This window comes from Sinocyclocheilus grahami, unplaced genomic scaffold (assembly GCF_001515645.1).
Source record: "Sinocyclocheilus grahami isolate Dianchi unplaced genomic scaffold, SAMN03320097.WGS_v1.1 scaffold959.1, whole genome shotgun sequence".
In the NCBI taxonomy this organism is placed as follows: Eukaryota; Metazoa; Chordata; class Actinopteri; order Cypriniformes; family Cyprinidae; genus Sinocyclocheilus; species Sinocyclocheilus grahami.
Window position 1 is genome coordinate 306,143 of NW_015506138.1, and position 24,451 is coordinate 330,593.

At 34.0% G+C, this 24,451-nt stretch overlaps 1 protein-coding gene across 1 annotated transcript in view; it reads left to right on the forward strand.

Annotated features, from left to right (window-relative positions):
- The window catches only part of LOC107564757 (striatin), a 59,290-nt gene extending 42,001 nt beyond the window's left edge, over positions 1-17,289 (forward strand). The window contains exons 9-17 of the mRNA XM_016249909.1: positions 4,453-4,611; positions 5,882-6,057; positions 7,052-7,099; positions 7,806-7,927; positions 8,658-8,825; positions 10,303-10,449; positions 10,689-10,790; positions 12,373-12,459; positions 15,396-17,289. Of these exons, the coding sequence (XP_016105395.1) occupies positions 4,453-4,611; positions 5,882-6,057; positions 7,052-7,099; positions 7,806-7,927; positions 8,658-8,825; positions 10,303-10,449; positions 10,689-10,790; positions 12,373-12,459; positions 15,396-15,565 (1,179 nt within the window). The 3' untranslated portion in view covers positions 15,566-17,289. The remainder of the gene's footprint in view (positions 1-4,452; positions 4,612-5,881; positions 6,058-7,051; positions 7,100-7,805; positions 7,928-8,657; positions 8,826-10,302; positions 10,450-10,688; positions 10,791-12,372; positions 12,460-15,395) is intronic.
- The last annotated feature ends 7,162 nt before the right edge of the window (positions 17,290-24,451 follow it).

The window sequence follows — 24,451 nt, forward strand, 5'->3', positions numbered from 1 at the left end:
ATCCGAACACGTCTTGTTTTTGTGAGATTCACACATTTATATATTAATTTAAAAAATATTTAAAAATGGAAACCATTTGGTCTGAAGTTATCAGGTGTTGCTGATCATGTCAGAGTCAGCCGTTCATTTGACCTGATATATCGGTTTATCACTAGTTTCTTCTAATGTACCTGTATAATTTCTTTCTAAAAGCATTGGCTAGTTTGACAAAAATCCAGCCGCTCTCTTCAGTCCTCCCCGTCGCTCATCCGTCCTGTCATCCGCTCCTGTGTTCTTCTGTTCCTCCCATCATCTTTTCTTTTAGGATCCAGCTGCATCTCTCACACAACTACTGTTTCTGTTCCCCTTCTTCATTTTGTTCTTCAGCTGCTCATTTCTGTTGCTCTCTTTGCATTTATGCTGGTGCTCTGAGAGGGGTGTGGCTTGTTTGCTCCGCCCCTCTACAAATGGGGTGTGTATAAATCAGGCTCCGCCCCCTTCCTTGCTTCCACTGTAAGAAAGTTCAGATGGGTCTTCAGCAATCGCTGCTCACTTTATCAATTATCACTCTAATTTTTCCTCTCTGAGTTTTATTCCTGTGCTTCATTTCTTTGCCATTTCATTCTGACTGATTTATTATCGTGCCAAGTCAGAAAACAGTCCACCTTTGACCAGGAAAGCAAAGTTAAACTGAACCCTAAGCCTAGACCAGAGATGCCCAGATCTGGACACAGTTACAGTTAACTCAATCTAACTAAAAAAATAATAAAATTCACCACATGTGTTAACTGAAATAACAAAAAACTGTTCTCATTTTGTTTGTTAACTTGATATATAAAAAAATAAATAAACTACTAAAAATGACAAAAACACAATAAAATTACTAAAACTTTAACTAAAATTAACATGAAATCAGAAAATATAAAGGTAAAATCTAATTTAAAATATTAATAAAAACTATAGCAGTATCTCAATGATACTAAAATTGCACTGCCTTTGATTTATCACTAGTTTCGTTTGAACAATTTTGGTATTATTTTTGTATTGAATTCTAAAATAAGTGTATTTGATTAAAAACAATTTAAACATTGTAAAAATTGTTATTTAAATTTTTGTTTAATTATTTAAAAAATACAATTTAATACATTTGAATATAATATTAATATAAAAATGTTATTTCTGTATATTGTCTGTATTTCTCCTGGATTGAGGTAGAAAACCATTGAAATTCTGACTAGATGACAATAAAATCAACATATTCAATTACGTTGTTATCTAATTTACATTTTTTTATTTATTTTGTAAATTGAGTTAGATAAAAAAAATCTTTAAAAAAACATTTTTGTTTATTTATTTACAAAAATAAAATTGTATGCATTTTTATGTAATATAGTAATACAACAATTTTATTCCTGTATAGCAGTGTTTATTATATGATTTTCTCCTGGATTAATGTAGAAAACTGATTTAGATCCGCATTCAATTCACACAGACCGACCGTCACGCAGAGTACACGCCATCATGCAGGATACACATACACACTTCACAAGATCTCACAGCTGGATCCGACTAAGTTTGCAAGGTTTTTGAAATTAGATGTTTATTAGACATTCAAAGATTTGTTTAAATGATATAAATGCGTATTTGCTCAATGCTGTCAGTAAACAAGAAAGTATTATAATGTTTGCCTTTCTATTACTAATAATATAAAAGCAATCATTATAAGACTTTTTGTATACATTTGAATTCCTTTGTTTAACCTTTCTATATGATTATTAGAGAGACTTCTATCCGTAATTACTAGACAGAACTGTTAACGTAAACAGAAAAACGTATCGGCCGATGCCGATATTTTTAAAAAAATGCAAAATATCGGTCGACCACTAGTTCACATTGCACGATGGATCGGCGACGGGAGGTTACACACTGCATGACTTTACAATTGGAAGAATCGCCGACAACTCTGCCTGGTCCGCAAACTACATTTCACAACCAAACGCACACGAGAACTGATAAGGAAATAACGCAAGCTCATGTTTGAGATCAGAGTTCTCGTGCGAGACTGAAAATGTATTCAAAATGGTAGCCTGCAAGAAGTTCGCTATACAAATGTGACCCTGGAACACAAAAACAGTCATAAGGGTCAATTTTTCTAAATTGAGATTTATGCATCATCTGAAAGCTGAATAAATAAGCTCTCCATCGATGTATGGTTTGTTATGAGATGCAACTATTTGAAAATCTGGAATCTGAGGGTGCAAAAAAATCAAAATATTGATAAAATCGCCTTTAAAGTTGTTCAAATGAAGTTCTTAGCAATGCATATTACTAATCAAAAATTAAGTTTTGATATATTTACGGTAGGAAGTTTACTAAATATCTTCATGGAACATGACCTTTACTGAATATCCTAATGATTTTTGGCATAAAAGAGAAATGGATAATTGTGACCCATACAATGTATTGTTGGCTATTGCTACAAATATACCCCGGCGACTTATGACTGCTTTCTTATTGATTCCTAGTTTCCATTCCAACAAGATAAAAAGTCAAACATTTATTCTGTGTCTTTTTGCAAAGCATTCTGTTGCAGCTGAATAACACGAGCATCAGCAGCCTACAGAACACTTACAAGAGGAACTTTTGCCTATGCTTTTAACAGAAATACCACAGCAGTTTACAGTGTTACCTTTTAGCCTCAACAACAGTTACGTCACTTGTCCACCGCGGCACCATCCCCACCATGGTTTTGATTTTTTTATAGTAATAAAAATAATTTAGTTCAGTTAGAGAACAGACACTACATGAGGATCTACATTATCTCATGAGGAGAGCGAGTCGAGCTGACTGACAAGAAGAGTGGGGTGAGAAACACAAGACGACGGCGGATGATTTAGTTTACAAACGCGATGCAAAAGAGCCTGTTTGTCAATATTTTGGATTTTGAAAAACCTGTTAACTTTTGCCGTTTATCTAAGGTGATTTTGGAAGTTATATGTGTTTCTCATTTATTTGGTTCCACCGTGTTTGCTGATTTTTACTTTATTTAAACTTTGTGTCATTTATTTATTTTATTTTACATCAAGGTTTATGCCGTGCCTCCAAGCTTTCTTAGTAGTTTCTTATTTATTTGGTTCCAGTGTTTGCTGATTTTCAGTTTTGTAGCCTTACTTATACCTATTTAAACTTTGTGTAAGTTATCTGTTATTTTATATTAGGCATATAGCATGGTGTATTTTTATTCGTTTTGTTAATAAAAGCTCTATGCGTTTGACGTTGTATTTTGGGTAATGCTTTATTTTGATAGCCCACTTTAGTCGTTCTACTAACAGTAAGTAACTTTGCAACTATATGTCAACTAGCAGTCATTAGAGTATTAGTAGACTGTCTGCTTAATATCTTCTAAAACTCCACAACATAATATACCAACTATTAGAAACTTTGCAAGGAAAAAGGGAAAATTTCCAAGAAGCGGGTATTCGATAAGACGCGTGCATTTCGATTCTGCTTAACTTTTTGTGTCCGTTCTCGAACCGTTCTGTGCATTTCACTGCAGGAAAGATTGTTCCTAGCCGGAGCTGACTTCTTTCATATTTATCGACAAGTGTGCAGAAAACTACATCAGTATATCTGTGACGAGAGGGGCGGGGCCGAGAGCCGTGGGAACAGAGCGAGACCGGTGAGTGGCGCAGGTGTCGCGCATTCGCAATTACTCCACCGGCCTCGCTCCGTTCCCACGGCTCTCGGCCCCGCCCTCTCGTCACATTATCATCATAAACACAGTTGTGTTTTGTCTTAAGTGAAGATAAACAGATGAGAAAGAAAACGCACAAGTACAGTATTTTTAGATCTGCGTGCGTTCTGTGTTAAAGAGACAGCAGCCTAATAAACACGCTGCCTGTCATTAATGTTAATCAGAGAACAAAACCAAATCACTCAAATAACTTTAATTTATTAATCTATATTTTATGAAAACTATGCAGTGTTTTTAAACTTTTAATGACAGTTTCTGTACCTGAAATTATGGTTCAGTTGTATTTATTTATGCTATTGCTAATTGATATGTTTGTTCCTGTTTTATTACTGACTGTTTACTTGTCTTTAACACTTTAATATTTGAAATTAATATTAGTCTTGTTGTTTTTGCTGTGGTATTTCTGTTAAAAGCCTAGGCAAAAGTTCCTCTTGTAAGTGTTCTGTAGGCTGCTGATGCTCGTGTTATTCAGCTGCAACAGAATGCTTCGCAAAAAGACACAGAATAATTTTTTTTATATATTGGATTTTTTAACTTGTTGGAATGGAAACTAGGAATCAATAAAATTCAAACAATACCCAACCCTACTCATGGTCCAGTTCAGCCTCTGCGGACGCTGATGTGTGTTTGTGTTTGTGTTTGTGTTTGTGTGTTTGTGTTTGTGTTTGTGTTTGTGTTTGTGTGTGTGTGTGTGTGTGTGTGTGTGTGTGTGTGTGTGTGTGTGTGTGTGTGTTTCTGCAGTCGAAGCCCTGACGTTCCCCCCGTCCTCGGGAAAGTCCTTCATCATGGGAACAGAAGAGACGCTGGAGAGCGAGCTGGGTCTCGGAGAACTGGCCGGACTCACTGTGGCCAACGAGGCCGAGAATCTGTCCTACGACGTGAGTCCAGACACGATAAAAACATTCTCCATACTGGAAACTAAATGCACTTTAACTGGAATAAAATACAATATTTAACAAAAAAATCAAAAGTTATTTAATTTCAGCTAGTTGCCAAGGCAACATTTCTCATTTTGAAGTTGAAGTACTAAAATAACTAAAACAAAAAAAAACTATATAAACATAATAATAAAAAAACAACTAAAAACTAATAAAAATTGCACCAAAAAAATTACAATGAAAACAGAATATAAAAATAAAATCTGTTTCAAAATATTAAGAAAAAGTAAAAGATACTATTATAGTTTTTATTAATATTATAATATGTATCGTATATTATAATGTATGTAAATATCATGATGCATATCCGTTTTTATTTTTACAATTTCCACTTTCATTTGAATTTTAAAGTTTAAATAAATACATAAATTTAGTTCAAGTTTAAATAAAAACTTATTTCAGCTTGTTTCAAAGGCAAGACTTCTTATTTTTGTTGAATTACTTAAATAACAAACTATATCATATAAAATACTTTAAAATATATTATATAAAATCTAATTATATTTTTTAAAAACTCAACAAAATTACAAAAGAATTACACTAAAGTTCAAATGAAAACAATAAATAAAATAAATTTCAATATAATAAGAAAAGCATTATTTTTGATCTCGTTATTGAGATACTATTATAGTTTTTATTAATATTTTGAATCAGTTTTTATTTTTATATTCGTCATTTTAGTTCTCTAGCTATTTAGTTTTTATTATATTTCTCATAAATATAAAACATTTGAAGTTAAACATTTAAAAAATGAAACATTTATTAAAATGGGTTCATGGGATGATTGTTACTTTGTTAAAAATGTAACACTTTTATCAGATTGATCGTGTTTATAATCATAATGAAAGCGGTTAGATGATACTTTATTTTATTTTAGTTCATGTTTATTTTATTTTCAAGTAAGTTTTGTGCTTTTAGCTTTAATTTTAGTTACCTGTAATAACCGTGGCGCTCGGCCAAAACTATTTAAGCAAAACATTATTAATATTTTAATTAAGTGAATTGTTTTTTTGCAGCTGTAGTATGCTGATTTATATATATATATAAATATATATTGTATTTGATACTATGTCAAAAATGGCATGTTTTTAAAGTTAATACACATAGTCTGATTGAATAATGAGTCAATGAATAGATATTAAAATGACAGCTGGTATTAATTTCAGTAGAAATGTGCTGTATTTGTGAATGTGTTTCCTGCTTTTCTCAGATCACTAATAATAAAGACGCCCTGCGGAAGACGTGGAACCCCAAGTTCACACTCAGAAACCACTTCGATTCGATCCGCGGTCTTGCGTTTCACCCCATCGAGCCGGTTCTGATCACCGCGTCTGAAGATCACACGCTCAAAATGTGGAACCTGCAGAAAACCGCCCCGACCAAGAAGTGAGAGTCTCATTAAACTGTTCATTATATAGGGTTTTTATTAATATTTGAATGAATGTTTTCAGTTTAATGTTTTGTGCTTTTGTCATTTTATTAGTTTTTTTTTAAATAAATTAGTTAAACATTAAAGGGATAGTTCAGCTTCAGTTGCTGGTCTCCATTGACTTCCAATGGAGTCAATGGGGACTAACTAAAGGTGAACTATCCCTTTAATATTTATATCAGCTTTTTATTAGTTAATTTATTTTTATTTCAGTATTCATTTCGTGTTTTATTAATATTACTATTTAGGTTTAATTTATTCAAAAAAAATTCTCAGTGTGTTTTTTTTTTTTAATATTACCATTTAGATTTAATATAACTATTTACTAGTGCTGTTAAACAATTAATCGCATACAAAATAAAAGCTTTTATTTACATAATATATGTGTGTGTACTGTGTATATTTATTATGTATATATAAATACACACATGCAATACAGTATATATTTTGAAAATATTTGCTTGTATTTACATGTCTATATTCATATAATTTATATTATAAATAAATATATTTAATAAATAAACATAACCTATTTTTCTGAAATATATACATGTGTGTGTGTCTTTATATAAACATAATAAATATACGCAGTACACATACATATATTATGTAAACAAAAACTTTTATTTTGGATGTGATTAATCGTGATTAATCGTTTGACAGCACTACTATTTACATTTAATTAGTTTTTTTTATTTCAGGTTTTTTTATAAGTTTTTTTTTTTTACTATTTAGGTTTCATTTCTTTTTATTTCAGCTTTTTTCATGTTTTTTTTTTTATATAGTACTATTTATACAATACTATTCATGTTTAATTAGTTTTTATTTCAGTTTCAGCATTAAGTTAGTAATTTTATTTCAGAAATGTTGTAATAGTTGTAGTTGTAGTTAAGGATAATAACCCTGTGCTTGGCTCGGGTCGGTCCGTGTAACCGGTTGTTGTTGTTTCAGGTGCGCCGCTCTGGATGTGGAGCCCATCTACACGTTCAGGGCTCACAGGTACGTGTGAATGCTCACACTTTCATATTTATCGACCAGTGTGCAGAAAACTACATCAGTATATCATCATAAACACAGCTGTTTTTTGTCTTAAGTGAACGTAAATGGAAAGAAAACGCACAAGTACAGTATTTTTAGATCTGCGTGCGTTCTGTGTTAAAGAGACAGCAGCCTAATAAACACCCTGCCTGTCATTAATGTTAATCAGAGAACAAAACCAAATCACTCAAATAACTTTAATTTATTAATCTATATTTTATGAAAACTATGCAGTGTTTTTAAACTTTTAATGACAGTTTCTGTACCTGAAATGATGGTTCAGTTGTATTTATTTATGCTATTGCTAATTGATATGTTTGTTCCTGTTTTATTACTGACTGTTTACTTGTCTGTAACACTTTAATATTTGAAATTAATATTAGTCTTGTTGTTTTTGCTGTGGTATTTCTGTTAAAAGCATAGGCAAAAGTTCCTCTTGTAAGTGTTCTGTAGGCTGCTGATGCTCGTGTTATTCAGCTTCAACAGAAAGACACAGAATGAATGTTTGACTTTTTTTTAATTGTCCTGCTTGAGATTTTTTGTCTTTTTGGAATCAAAACTAGGAATCGATAAGAATCGGAATCAATAAAATTCAAACGATACCCAACCCTAATAACCGTCCTAATGCGGTCTGTGTCTGATGTTGTTCTGGTCTGTCTGGTGTCAGGGGTCCGGTTCTGTGTGTGGTGATGAGCTCCAGCGGTGATCAGTGTTTCAGCGGCGGTTTGGATGGGACCATTCAGTGCTGGAACACGCCGAACCCCAACATCGATCCATACGATTCATACGGTACGTCCCTGTTCCCCTGCAGACGTCAGTGTGTGTCTGTGAGTGAGTGAGTGTGTAACACATCTGTGACCCTGGACCACAAAACCAGTCATAAGGATCTTTTTTTTATTGAGGTGCATGCATCATCTGAAAGCTGAATAAATGTGCTTTCCATTGATGTATGGTTTGTTAGGATAGGACAATATTTGGCTGAGATGCAACTATTAATAAATCTGGAATCTGAGGGTGCAAAAAAATCTAAATACTGAGAAAATCATCTTTAAAGTTGTTCAAATGAAGTTCTTAGCGATGCATATTACTAATCAAACATTAAATTTATGGTAGGAAATTAACAAAATATCTTCAAGGAACATGATCTTAATATCCTAATGATTTTTGGCATAAAAGAGAAATGTATAATTTTGACCCATACAATGTATTGTTGGCTATTGCTACAAATATCCCCCAGCGACTTAACACTGCTTTTGTGCTGCAGGCTCACATCTAAAAGTGACTATTTCAAAAACATTCCAAACACTCCTGACATTGTAATTGTAAACTCTGTATTTGTCATTGAGGTTGCTGTTGCAAATATGGAAACGAAGATGTTTTGTTTATCCTTGAGTGTTAAATGTTATAAATATAAGTACTTGTGAATGTATGCTTGCCATGTCTATCTGTCATTTGGATTCAGTTTTTGTTGCTCGTCTTGTGGGTCCAAATAAAATAATAAAATGTGTGTCTGTTGTAGAGCCGTCGGTGCTGCGGGGGGCGCTGTCGGGACACACAGATGCAGTCTGGGGGTTGGTCTACAGCTCGGCTCATCACAGACTGCTGTCGTGCTCCGCCGACGGGACGGTGAGGCTGTGGAGCGCAGCGGATACAACGCCCGCCATTGCTGTCTTCAACGAGAACAAAGGTACTAAACACACACCCCAAAACAACTATTATAAAACGGGATAGTTCCGGTGCTTGATTCTGATTGGCTGAGCCGAGTTCGAAGCTGTTGTAAATTACTCTACAAACATACACCTTTGTTTACGTTTGTGTGCTGCTTTTTGATCTTTGATGAACAGATTCACAGCAGCTGGTTATTAGGTTATTGGGCTGCTGTTACTTTAAGAGCTGAACGTGATGTGGATCTGACACTGAATGCTCGTAGTTTCATTCACGCTTTAATGTGAAATGAAACGGGCTACAGCGCGAGAAGAGCTTGTGCTACGAGCACAGTATAACAGCTGACAGATTGTTTTTTACTGACATACGCCTGACGACATCTCATCTGATCGCAGTTCACTGTTGTTCTGCTGAAGCTCCTCGTCACCTCGTTACCCTTTCCGCGCTCGTTTGGATCGAAGTTGGATCACGCGTCTGAAAAGTGTCCAGTTTGATGTGCTCGTAAAGACATGCTGCACGTCTAAATAAACGCAATTCTTGTCAAGAAAAAAGAGACAGAAGCAGCACCCAAGCTCCGCCCCTGCATTAAATATTTGTAAAAATTGTGAAAAATTAATCGCATGCGTTAACGCACTAATTTTTCTTTCTTAATTTTTTTGCATTGAAATTGACCCAAATATAACAAAGTCTTAAAGAATTAATGAATGATTTACCCCACATCAAAATATATTTTATTTCAAAATATGTTTTATTTCATTTTATTATACATTTTTTTACTGTCATTCATGACTTAGATGATAGAAAATGTATTTTATTTTTTTATTTAATTTTTATGAATAAATGAACCTTTTTGATCCTTAATTAATGATGATGGCTAGATGATATCAGCACTAAAATGGACCCCAAAATGACAATCTTAAAAAATTTACACATCAGTTCACAAAGAAAGAATATTGTATTTAAAAAAAAATTTTTAATTCTAGCATTAAAATAGACCCCAAAATAAAATAAAGATTTTTTTTTTTTTTAAGTATAGCTGCTAACAATTCACTTAATTATTTAAATATTTTATAATTAATTTAAACATTAATAATGGTTTACTTGTTTTGTTTTGTTTTGTTTTTTGGGACAAACACCTACTTTGATAGTTATTAATATTTTATTAGCTACAAATATTTTACTATATATATATATATATTGTAATTCATCAAAAATAATATTTATTTTATGAATGAATTAATGATCTTTTTTGTTGTTGTTTTTCTTACTGTCATTCATGATGAATTTCAGCATTGAAACAAACCCCAAATGAATAGTCTTTAAAAAATAAAGAACAATTTACTGCACATCAGATTTTTAAAAAGGTTTATTTTAGTTTAGTTTATGAATTGTGTTTTTTTTTTTTTTTGTCTTTGATTGGTGATTATGTTAAGATGATCTCAGCAGTGAATTTTGTGCAAGTACAGACTCATGAATGAGCTGTTTTCTGTGCGGTTCAGAGCTGGGCGTCCCGTCGTCGGTGGATCTGGTGTGCAGTGATCCGGCTCACATGGTCACGGCCTTCACTAACGGCAGGATGGGCATCTTCAACATGGAGACCCGACAGCTGGTGCTGGAGCTCGAGTCGCAAGCCGCCGGAATACCCGGTACTTCACAGGCACTTTCTGAGATTTTAGCCACAGGATTCGGTGAAAACAGAAACGTTTCTTGACTCTGTAAACTGAAACTTGTCTTGTCACACAGTGTCAACATCCCTTTTAGTTTATAGATACTTGACATAAAAAGCCTATCCAGAAAACTCAATAAATGGAATCATAATAGTCTAATCATCAATGAATGGTAAAGTCCCATGATGCTCTCTGACGTTGATGTGTTTGATGTTCAGATGCGCCGTGTCAGATTAATAAAGTGCTCAGTCACCCGACGCTGCCCATCACCATCACAGCACAGGAGGACCGACACATCCGATTCTACGACAACAACACAGGTGACCGATTCTACTCAGATTAACAGCTTTACTTTATTATTCTTATTATTTTGATTATTGATGTTGTTTTTGTTATGATTATGTTGATTATTATTAGTATTTTAATATATATGTAAATGTGTGTATATATATATATATATATATATACACACACACACACACAAACGCTACTGTTCAAAAGTTTGGAATAAATAAGATTTTTTTTTGTTTTTGAAAGAAGTCTCCTCTGCTCACCAAATACTGTAAAAACAGTGAAATATTATTACAATTAAAAAAAAAGTGTCTGTGAATATCTGTTAAGCTGTAATGTATTTCTGTGATGCGCAGCTGTATTTTCAGCATCATTACTCCAGTCTTCAGTGTCACATGATCTTCAGAAATCAGTATAATATGCTGATCTGCTGCTCCAGAAACATTTCTGATTATTATCAGTGTTGAACACAGTCGTGCTGCACAATATTTTTGTGGAAACTGTCATATATTTTATTTTTCAGGATTCACAGATTTATAGAAAGTTCAAAAGAACCGCATTTATTTGAAATAGAAATCTTTTATAACATTATAAATGTCTTTACTGTCACTTTTGATCAATTTAATGCATCCTTGATGAATAAAAATATTCATATAAATATAGTTTTATTATAAAAAACAGAGAAAATTAGTACAGACCCAAAACTTATAAGCAGGGCTCTGAACCGGTTCAAGGAATGAAAGCAAAAACCGGAAACTAATGAAATTTTGACAGGAACATAAATAGAAACGAAATCAAATTTAAATTGAGCGGAAAATTTGCATGACGAAGAACTTGTTGACATGTCCGGTTGTAATAGAAAATGGAGAAAAGCATTACACGATGATTTTATTTGCGCAAATGACACGAAAAACATCCCACAAGCGATATCTAGAGCGATAATGCAATGAGCGTTTGGTGTGCACACAGCATTAGAGTTTCTCCCAGGATATGTCACGAACCGCTTCAAGCATGTTTTGCTTCTAGCTGTATAACCATAAATTACGGAGTAACAGTTTCCTCTCTTAGAAGGGAAAACAATGCAGTTTCGCTTTTAAATTAATTTGTTTTAGCTTGACGTTTTATAGCCTAAATACTAATAACTTTAGAGGCTTTGAATTCATTTCAGGCTTTGATTTTATACGAGTAGCATTTTTTCTTAACCATTTAGCAAACATTTTTAAATATCTTGAAAAAATACTTTAATGTCTTTAAAGCGTTGACACTTTTTCGTTTAATACATTTGGCCAATATCTTGTTAGAAAAGATGATGCTGTATTGGATATGATGACTAAACGCAAGATACCAGCGTAAAGAAAAACCGGTTTCAGAACGGCAATAATACAGAGGAACGCATTAGCAGAAACGTTAAAATACCGATTCTGCTCCGAGTGAACGCTTTAATTTTTTTTAAACCCTGCTTACAACATTACTTTTTTAGAAATCATATATATATATTATATATATATATATATATATTCTTATTCTTGGAAAGTTATTGTTATTTTGATTATTTTGATTTTTATGTTATTTTTTATGTATATATTCATATATGTTGCTGTTTTTTCTCAGGCAAGTTGATTCACTCTATGGTCGCTCATCTGGATGCTGTCACCAGTCTTGCGGTGGATCCCAACGGTCTCTATCTGATGTCTGGTAGTAAGTACTCCAGAACATGTCAAGTCATGCAAACATTTGTATTGGTGTTCTTTTATCATGTAAAGGTCATAAACGGGTCAAATAAAACTCCAAAGACATCAGTTTGGCCTGTTACTCTGATTTTGCTTTGCATATAAGACCTAGATTGTTCAGTTTTTGATGTGTGCATGTTTGACGTCACAACTTGATGGAAAACCTGGTGATTTTCTTGCATTTTCGGTATTTTTATTATAATAAGTAGGGCTGTGTTCATTTATTGTGTTAATTTGATGTGATCAATTATGAAAAAAATAATGTGTTAAAATGATTAATGCATTTAACATAGCCACCCCATGTTTTTTAATCAATCAAGTCAGAGATTCAGTGACACATTCATAAATGCCGTCACTTGCTTTGTTTCTGAATGAATCCTTGTTTTTGAATGAATCGAGTGAGTCAATGATTCAGTGACTCATTCATAAATGCCGTCACTTGCTTTGTTTCTGAATGAATCCTTGTTTTTGAATGAATCGAGTGAGTCAATGATTCAGTGACTCATTCATAAATGCCGTCACTTGCTTTGTTTCTGAATGAATCCTTGTTTTTGAATGAATCGAGTGAGTCAATGATTCAGTGACTCATTCATAAATGCCGTCACTTGCTTTGTTTCTGAATGAATCCTTGTTTTTGAATGAATCGAGTGAGTCAATGATTCAGTGACTCATTCATAAATGCCGTCACTTGCTTTGTTTCTGAATGAATCCTTGTTTTTGAATGAATCGAGTGAGTCAATGATTCAGTGACTCATTCATAAATGCCGTCACTTGCTTTGTTTCTGAATGAATCCTTGTTTTTGAATGAATCGAGTGAGTCAATGATTCAGTGACTCATTCATAAATGCCGTCACTTGCTTTGTTTCTGAATGAATCCTTGTTTTTGAATGAATCGAGTGAGTCAATGATTCAGTGACTCATTCATAAATGCCGTCACTTGCTTTGTTTCTGAATGAATCCTTGTTTTTGAATGAATCGAGTGAGTCAATGATTCAGTGACTCATTCATAAATGCCGTCACTTGCTTTGTTTCTGAATGAATCCTTGTTTTTGAATGAATCGAGTGAGTCAATGATTCAGTGACTCATTCATAAATGCCGTCACTTGCTTTGTTTCTGAATGAATCCTTGTTTTTGAATGAATCGAGTGAGTCAATGATTCAGTGACTCATTCATAAATGCCGTCACTTGCTTTGTTTCTGAATGAATCCTTGTTTTTGAATGAATCGAGTGAGTCAATGATTCAGTGACTCATTCATAAATGCCGTCACTTGCTTTGTTTCTGAATGAATCCTTGTTTTTGAATGAATCGAGTGAGTCAATGATTCAGTGACTCATTCATAAATGCCGTCACTTGCTTTGTTTCTGAATGAATCCTTGTTTTTGAATGAATCGAGTGAGTCAATGATTCAGTGACTCATTCATAAATGCCGTCACTTGCTTTGTTTCTGAATGAATCCTTGTTTTTGAATGAATCGAGTGAGTCAATGATTCAGTGACTCATTCATAAATGCTGTCACTTGCTTTGTTTCTGTATGAATCTACGTTTTGAACAAATCGAGTGAGTCAGTTATTCAGTGACTCTTTTATAACAGCAGTCACTTAGTTTCTGAACGAATCTACGTTTTGAACGAATTGGGTTATTCAGTGATTCAATGACACAGACAGTCACTGGCTTCAGTTCTGAATAAATCAGCCTTTTGAACAAATTGAGTGAGTCAATGTTTCAGTGACTCATTCATAACTGTAGTCACTTGCTTCGTTTCTGAACGAATCTACGTTTTTGAACGGATTGGGTGAGGTGTTGATTCAATGACTCATACATAAAGACAATCACTGGCTTATGGATCAGCTGTTTGAAGAATTGAGTGAGTCAATGATTCAGTGACTCATTCATAAATGCAGTCATTTCTGAATGAATCAGCCGTCTGAACAAATCAGTTGAATGAGTCACTCAATGACTCACTCATTATCACAGTGACTTGACGCCACATACAAGCAGTTCATATTTCAATATTCATTCAAAAACATTAATGCCCATTAGGGATGGCCAATATCTTATCGTTTGCGATATACCGGTAATAATTTTCCGGTACGTGAAATTGAGCAGGAGTTTATCACTAAACGAAGAGCTCCTTCTACAATCTGGAACTGGTTTGTTTAGGGCTGTACAGTGCACAAAAAATCGGTCTGAGTCTTGAATAAATGTACTACAGTAGCACAGTTTTGCATGTGTATGAGCCTGTTTACAAACCTGTTGTCCAACAAAGATATCATTTATTGACATGCTTTTTCTCCAAATTAACTTAACAGCACAGTCAAGTGTTTGAAATAACTTATTTTTGTGACCAGACGTGGTTTCATATTACAGAATGATAAGTGTTATATACAGTGATAAAGGCTATGTCAATTAGCATTGCATTATAAATATACTTTCCTTATAAAAAATACCCAAGATTGCTTGAAGAACACAGATAAACCATATATTTTGTGCAATCGTATGTTTATTGTCTTCAAGTTTCATCAGTTAAAATCTCCGATGTGCGTTTTATTCAGCGATAACTGGATGCCTTTGTCCATATTAGGGATTTCCTGGAGCGTGGTCAGTGCTATTACTTCTGTGGAGTTTCTGCGCAAGAGCGCCCTCTGGCTTCCAGTATGAATTAAACCAATGACGTGTGTACTCAGTAATGCTAACAACACCCTATTTTGGGTAAAAATAGGAAAAATAACACTTTTCTCTAAAGAAACAGGATTCTCTGAATTATCGTCATTGATAGCATTATCGCAATAAATTCCAGAAATGTCCTGATGTCTGCCCATTTATGTGTTGTTGAATCAAAATATTTTACTTTTTCTTGTAATGTCTATTTAGTAATACTAAACTGATGTTGATTGTGTCTCAGGTCACGACTGCTCGGTGCGTCTGTGGAACATGGAGAGCAAGACGTGCATCCAGGAGTTCACGGCTCACAGGAAGAAGTTCGACGAGTCCATCAACGACGTGGCGTTCCACCCCACCAAGTGCTACATCGGCAGCGCGGGAGCCGACGCCCTCGCCAAAGTCTTCGTATGACCTTCGACCTTTGACCAAAACTGCTTCCGCAAACTGATGCACGGTGAGGCCTGAACTCGCTCTGATGATCCGGGCAGGCCTGGGTGCTGGAGGGGAGGTCAACAAACACGGAGGAACCTCCAGACCTCCTCCGTTCAGCCTCACAGGAAGTTGGGTGCTTCCCACACTTCTGCGGTTTTAGTTCTCCTCTCTGGTTTTCCCGTCTTGCGTTCGCTCCTTTTTAACGACGTGCCTTTTGCTACAAACAGTCTCGAGAAACGCGGATTCCCATTGAGGGAAAATGACCCCTGTCGATGTTTTGAACTCACCAAATGCGTCAAATTATTCAGGTTTCTCACAAAATCTCGATGGGATACACGTGAAATTAAATGCATTGAATTAAAAGACTCACATTTAATGCTTCTCTTGTCTGTCAGACAGTGAATTCAAATTGTACATAACATAACATAAAAATAACTTGCCGTACTAAATTTCAACACATTTGTGTCGAAATATAAATCCACCATCGTCCGACTCATTTCGCCCCAAAATTAAGAAAATAAAGCCTGTTTTTTTGCATCGAGGGCATTGTTTATAAAAAGTCAGAATGTTAAACTATTAGGTCTAGAAACAGGCTTCACCTTCTTTATAATTCTGTGATTTTGTGGTGAAATACGTCCTGGATGATGTTCTTGAGATTCAAGCGTCAACTCTAAACACTCCAAAGCCGTTCACCATCAGGACGTACGTCTCAATTCAGTGCTGCGTTAAATATTTAAGCTGTTATTTTACGCATAAACCTGCCGTTTCTCCTGAGGCTTTGCAGTCGATCCAGTAAAACTCGCCTGTTCTGTGAAATCATCTCAACATTGTGATGTACCAACAAACATGGAGGCAAAATTTTAGATTTAGAGCCGTTACTGAATATTCGTTGAACTTAGTCAGTCAAGTGATAATGCGCAGAAGTCTTATAATAGTTTGAATGTGTTGCAGTTTTTGACAAGCTGTACTCAAAAGTACAATGATTCGGAAGTCTATATTTGTCTGAAATCTGTTGTAATGTTTATTTATTTTTTGCCTTTTTTTTTAACTTGTTTTGCCTGTAATGCCAAATGCATTAGGATTTCGCTTCAGGACGGGACGAGCGGCTACGTTACGTGCATAAACACCTTCATCTGACGTCAGTATCGCTCCCTCATCCTCACCTTCTCTACCTGCACAGGTGGTGGTTTGTGTATTAGATTTGAAATCTATTTTATATGTAATAGTTTGAAGCGGATACTAGTGTTTTTTATCATTGTGTGACGGGTGACCGAGGTTGCAAACAGACCGTAACCTGAGTTTCCTGCAGGTTGAGGTTTTTTTATTTAAGCTCTTCTGGTTTATTTGAATTTGTCTGTGATTACTTGAACTCTCTGGGTGTGCGTGTGTGTTTTTAACTGCTAGGGTAGAGATTTTCTGCTTTTATCGGGAATCGTTTGCCTTTAACTGATGACATGAGCACTACAAGACGAGCGGAGTGTTTGTGCGTTTCCTTCAGGTCTGTGAAAAGTGACGCGAGTTTGCTTCTCTACCAAATGATGATAAAGGACTAGTTTAGACAAACATGAAATCTGGCACTGTTTACTCACCTTCATGTCACTGCAAACCTATGGAAGCTTGTTTCTGACACAGGATAAAGAAAACTCGCAATTACTTATTTTTCTCAGAATTATGAGTTTTTATCTTACAATAATTTTTTTCCCTGCCACGATTAAAAAAAAGAATTTTCAGTTTACATCTCGCAATCTTTTTCAGGCACAGAATAAAAACAATTATTAAAAACGTAAATGCAGATTTTTATCTCATAATTTGGACTTTTAGAATTGTCAAAATTAGTGACTAGAGTCAAAAGTTACAAAAAATTTAATTGCAAGATGTAAAAAGTTTTTATCTTATCTTTTAAGATAAAAAGTCGCAATGGCCTTTTTAAAAATGTTTTTAAATTCTATGGGCACAAAAAAATATAATAATTATGACCATCACAATACAAGGAAAATTTTGAATAATGAGTTTATTTCTTGCAATTTAGAGTTTATATCTTGTAATTCTGACTTTGACAAGTATATATCCGAATTGCATGATAATAAAAAGTCGCCATTACCTTTTTTAATTTATTCCATGGCGGAAATTTAAAAGAATTGCAAGATGTAAACTCAAAATTCTCAGAAAAAAAAAGTCTGAATTGCGAGATGTTAACTTAGAATTGCGAGGAAACTTGCGAATGATATATTATGAGTTTATATTAAACTCAGAATTGCAACTCGCGATTCTGAGAAGAAAAGTCTGAATTGAGAGTTTACGTCTCGCAATTCTCATTTTTTTCTAAGAATTGAGTTTATATCGCAATTCTGAGGTTTTTTCACAATTTAGACTCGTAATCCCAGAATCGCACGTTTACATCTGAATTGTGAGAAAAAATGGAAATTACCTTTTTAATTTTTTTATCCAATTGCGAAAACGGCCTTCCATACAAACAAAACGATGAACGTCTGAGCTGCTCTTTTACATTTTAAGGTGTGAAAAACAGAAGCTGCCTCACATTTATCGACATGACGGTGATAAAATAGTTATTTTTTTTTCATTTTTGCATTCTATTCCTTTAAAACTCCGAGGCGTGTTTGACGTTAAGCCCGTGCACAGAGCGCTGGTTTGCGACGTTGCTAGGGAACCGCGTGCGTGCGCGACCAAGTTTTCGTACTAGTAAATATATTTTCTGATTTTGTTAATTTTGGTGCGTATTAATTTTAGGTATATAAGAAAGAATCTCAATATGTATAGTTTTAAAGTATTGAACAACAATCTATTTATGAACCAGAATACAGTGTATATTAACCTGCGAAGCTAACCGTGAAGATTAACTAGTCGTGCGGGAGAGTTTAGTTTGCGCCACCTGCTGGTCAGAGATGGAAACTGTACAGCTGGCTCAGCTACTGAAGATACTAAAGTGCTATTGATCAACGCGATTTGATTATTTGGTTACTGATCGATTGACGTGCTTACTGGAAACATCAGAGTATTCGAAGGGAACGATGACGCGATTTGATTGGACGATCGGACGATGACGTCATGACGGGACTTTTAACCCTTTGGTGGTTGTATAGAGAGAGTTTGGAAAGATCCTGTTAATAAATGCTATACTCCTCTTGTACATATTTTATTATGGATATTACTGTTTATTCTTGATTTCTCGTTGTATTCTCTTTTTTTTTTTTCCTCAGATGGACATTTATCAATATAATACAATAATAAAAGAATATGTTGTATTTCATATGCGTTTGGGTTTTGTGTTTGTGAGTTTTCTTCTGTTTACAGGTTCCTGCGCTGATGGTAAACTCTGGTTAATGGTGAAGAGGCATTTTCTTCATGCACTTAACTCTTAATCAATGCACTTAATTTGTGAGTGTAATATGTTTGTAAATTATATTTAATGATTTAAAATCAAAAATTGAAGCCGGGGACCTCTGGTTGAGTTGACACGGAATGACCCGTTATTAAAATTAGCCGATTTTAATAGTGGGTCATTGAATGTCAAATCAACCAGAGGTCCCCGGCTCACATTTTTTGATTTTGCTAATATTTTTTCTGAAGAAAAATAAACATGTATAGTGATGAAATGCAAAATATTAAATGTCACAGATGTATATTTACTGAGTAATGCACTGTTTTGAAGAAGGGGGTCAAAATGGCAATTTCCCCCCGAGATTCAGAGCCAAATTACAGCAGGATAAAATGACTTCAGAAAGATGGCAGCATCATAATGTTACTTTTACACAGAGATTGGTAGGTCTGTTAGTAAAATCTGTTGACTTTAGCTATATTTGTTGCATTATGTGCCAATGGTGACCGTTCAAAATGGGGAAAGAGCACTTTTCATGTTTTTTCTCCAAAGTTTGCATGCCTGTAACTCAAGAAGTATTAAAGATATCTTAATGCACTTTTAGATTTAGCATCTTAACAAACTTTTCTTTTGGCATCTTAATTTTTAAGGCCCTGTATGGTTCAGGTTCAGAGATACTGGAATCTCAATATGGCTCCAGGAGTAAATTGTTACATTTTCAGTGGTCAAAAACCAAATGTTGGTTATAATTAAGAAATAATACTTCTTGAGTTACAGGCGTGCAAACTTTGGAGAAAAAACATGATGTGTTCTTTCCCCATTTTTGAATGGTCAGTGATCTACTATAAGATGCAAGCACAGTCCGTATTAATAGAAGCACTGCTTCGTGAAGCTTCGAATCTTTTGCGAATCGTTTGTTTCGGACCAGTGACTCGGAGCGTCGTTTCGAAATTTCAATCTCGGATCGGTTTTTTTAATTTGTAGATATTTTAATGAGACATTTGAGTATTTAAGATGAAGAGTAGCAACCAATTGTCTCTTATTGGCCTGTTTAGACAAGCTCTCCATAACACGAACAAAACCCCTGGAAACTAATGTACAGACACTTCATATTTGGTAGTAGATGATCATTTAATTGCATCTAATATATAATACTTTCAATAAACATTTGCAATTGGTAAAATGTGTTTTTATGCACGTCTTAGGCAAGGTTTTGTTGCATTCACACAGTTTTGAGCAGCAGGTGTCATGAGCGCTTCGAAACTGAATCATTTTGCAAAGCAAGTGGTTCAATTGATTCAAAGCTTGGAAAAGATTCGGTTCGCAGTCTGAGAGCCGCATGTGAAGGGCACAGATGCTGTTGCAGTATTCGGGTTGGCCACCAGGTGGTGCTGCAGGATCAGTTTAAAACACATGCGATTAATGAAACCATATTATACATGCTGGGAACTGCAACACTAACAACTAAAATAATTTTTTTTTTCTTTATACTTTTCTCCATTATATAAGTACTTTTATTGCATTCATTTCTTTAGTCTTTTTTTTTTACTACTAGTAATAATATATTTGTTTTATATCTTATCTCTTCTAAGAACTACATATACATAATGCATATTTATTTATTTTGATGATAATAATAATAAAATACTAATAGTAATTATTTTTTTATTTTTTTATCTTATTTTTTTTGTATACAGTTGCTAGATCAACAGTTAAAAGACTAGCCTCTCATCAAGCTTAAATTCATGTCTTAGTTTTTTGTCGCTCTGAATGAAGATGTATAATGTATAGTTTTCAGTCGTTTGTGTTGCAGTTATAGTCCAAAAAAACAATGAGGGTTTATTTATTCACGTTTTAAATGGTTGCTGGTTTTTATGATTCCAGTACCTTTTAAAAATAGAAAGAGTTCAGCTAAACTCATAATAAAATAACATCATTAGGGTTTGAAACCACATGAGTGTGTGTGAATGACGTTTCCATTTTATGTTTACTATTTTATTCTCGTGTGCAAATGCAAGTAAAAAGTCTTCATGATTCTTATTTTCAGCTGTGTTTCTTCTGTTGATCTGGTTTATATAAGCAGGCCCAATCATTACAGGTCAGATTCTGCATTGATTGATTGGTTTAATGAAATGCAAACAAAAGATGCAGCCTTTAATATGCACGCGCCTCCTGTGACCCTGGAGCACAAAACCAGTCATAAGCGTCCATTTGAGATTTATGCATCATCTGAAAGCTGAATAAATAATCTTTCCATTGATGTATGGTTTGTTAGGATAGGACAAAATCTGAAAATCTGGAATCTGAGGGTGCAAAAAAATCTAAATATTGAGAAAATCATCTTTAAAGTTGTTCAAATGAAGTTCTTAGCAATGCATATTACTAATCAAAAATTAAGTTTTGATATATTTACGGTAGGACATTTACTAAATATCTTCATGGAACATGATCTTAATATCCTAATGATTTTTGGCATAAAAGAGAAATGTATAATTGTGACCCATACAATGTATTGTTGGCTATTGCTACAAATATCCCCCAGCGACTCAACACTGCTTTTGTGCTGCAGGGTCACATTTAATCCACCTTTATTTTGCAGTGCATGAGCTGTTTTCTGTAAATGTGCCAGACTTCTGATTCATTAGCGAATAACTACAAGAATAACAAGCACAGCAAACTATTGGGCAACAAAGCAGTGTTTATCATTAGGGTTTGAAACCACATGAGTGTGTGTGAATGACGTTTCCATTTTATGTGAACTATTTTATTCTCGTGTGCAAATGCAAGTAAAAAAGTCTTCATGATTCTTATTTTCAGCTGTGTTTCTTCTGTTGATCTGGTTTATATAAGCAGGCCCAATCATTACAGGTCAGATTCTGCATTGATTGATTGGTTTAATGAAATGCAAACAAAAGATGCAGCCTTTAATATGCACGCGCCTCCTGTGACCCTGGAGCACAAAACCAGTCATAAGCGTCCATTTGAGATGTATGCATCATCTGAAAGCTGAATAAATAATCTTTCCATTGATGTATGGTTTGTTAGGATAGGACAAAATCTTAAAATCTGGAATCTGAGGGTGCAAAAAAATCTAAATATTGAGAAAATCATCTTTAAAGTTGTTCAAATGAAGTTCTTAGCAATGCATATTACTAATCAAAAATTAAGTTTTGATATATTTACGGTAGGACATTTACTAAATATCTTCATGGAACATGATCTTAATATCCTAATGATTTTTGGCATAAAAGAGAAATGTATAATTGTGACCCATACAATGTATTGTTGGCTATTGCTACAAATATCCCCCAGCGACTCAACACTGCTTTTGTGCTGCAGGGTCACATTTAATCCACCTTTATTTTGCAGTGCATGAGCTGTTTTCTGTAAATGTGCCAGACTTCTGATTCATTAGCGAATAACTACAAGAATAACAAGCACAGCAAACTATTGGGCAACAAAGCAGTGTTTATAATTACTACAATACATTTAAATAATATGATAACAAATAGCCAGTTTGCAATATTAAGCAGCATAACAAAATGTTTTTGTAAAATAATCAGATGCAAATGACACCAGAAGTCCTGTACATTTAAGTCACAAAATATTGGACTAATATATAGACATATATAGACCTATATGGCAAAAAGGGACCTATATGACTTCTATCCGGCAAGATTTCGAAGTGTGCCAGTGTTTATAGTTCATATTTTATAACAAGTTGGCCTCGATTGCAAAATTAAATAACTGAGTGCACACACTAAAGCAGCACGAATGGAAAGAGAAATGTCTTTTCAAAAGCATCAAATAACAGAAGTTCATAAAGCCTAAATTAGACCTCATTTGTTTACACATTGGTTAATGTCGTTTGTTCACAACAGGAGGAGAATTTCCCGTAAAGATACAAAAACATGATTTCTGAATCAATGTTCAAAACTTGTTCAATGTCTAGGTAACATTCCATTTGATCATCTTGCAAACGTTACGGGAACTTTACTTTTGAATGCTCTCTAAATCTTCTAAAAAAGAATAGAGAATACTAGTGTGTGAGGCTCTATTTTAAATAAGAAGAAAGCAAGTATTGTAAAGAGTGCAAGTGTTAAAGGATCAAGTGTTTGTTTTTTTATAAATAAATAAAAGAAAACGAGTAGATAGAATAGAAATAGAATAGAGTGCTAGCGTTAGAGGGTCAAGTATAGATGTTAGTATACGTAACAGATGTAAGAATATGTAAGTATGGATAGTTTTAACCAAATTTGCAAAAATTATGCAATACATATTTGTGACCCTGGAGCACAAAAGCAGTCATAAGGGTAATGCATGATCTGAAAGCTGAATAAATAATATTTTCATTGATGTATGGATCAATATGTGGCTGAGATACAACTATTAATAAATCTGGAATCTGAGGGTGCAAAAAAATCTAAATATTGAGAAAATCATCTTTAAAGTTGTTCAGATGAAGTTCTTAGCAATGCATATTACTAATCAAACATTAAGTTTTGATATATTTACGGTAGGACATTTACTAAATATCTTCATGGAACATGATCTTTACTTAATATCCTAATGATTTTTGGCATAAAAGAGAAATGTATAATTGTGACTCATACAATGTATTGTTGGCTATTGCTACAAATATCCCCCAGCGACTTAACACTGCTTTTGTGCTGCAGGGCCACATTTATCAGCCATACATAAATGAAACGGTCAGATTTCTGCATTAAAAAAAAACATGCATAATTTATTATTAACTATTTGCATCTATTTAATTTTATTTAAATAATCCTGTTTTCAAAATGCATTCATACAAATCTGTTTATTGTGAAAACAATGGCATTTATTCAGTTTAAAAACATGATTCAAATATGGCTAGCTGTGGACTTACGTATGACTGACAAATATGCATCACACCAAGTTATTATTAGTTTTATGTGAAAACTGTGCATCCAAATGCATGGAAATTTTACATGCAATTCAAATATGTAAATCTTAAATTGAGGCCTAAATGTTTTTTGAGCATTTCCATGAACTGTTCACAAATAAGACCAAGTATTGAATGAAACGTTCACCTGCGGGATCCAAGAGAGAACAGCGTGCTTCACTCCAACATCACACTTTCTCACAAAATATGATGCATTTTGTAGCATTTATGCTTTTACAATCATTTGTGCGGTGAAGTCGTCTTGTATTCAGTAGAATTTTTTTACTTTTTAACAGCTTAATTATAAAAAAACTAAAATCTGAGAGCGAGTCATAATCATGAGATATAAATTTAGAATTATTTTTTTCCCCCACAATTGACTTTTCCCCCTGAGAATTCGGAGTTTACATCTCGCAGTTTTCTTATTTTTCTGAAACAGAATTTTAGAAAGTTTATATCTCACAATTCAGCTTTTTTTGTTTGTTTCTAGCACAGAATAATTTTTTTAGTAACTACAGCTTTTTAGTTCATAATTCAGACTTGTTTTCTCAGAATTGCAAGATATAAATTGTGAATTCTGAGAAACAAAAAAATCATAATTGCG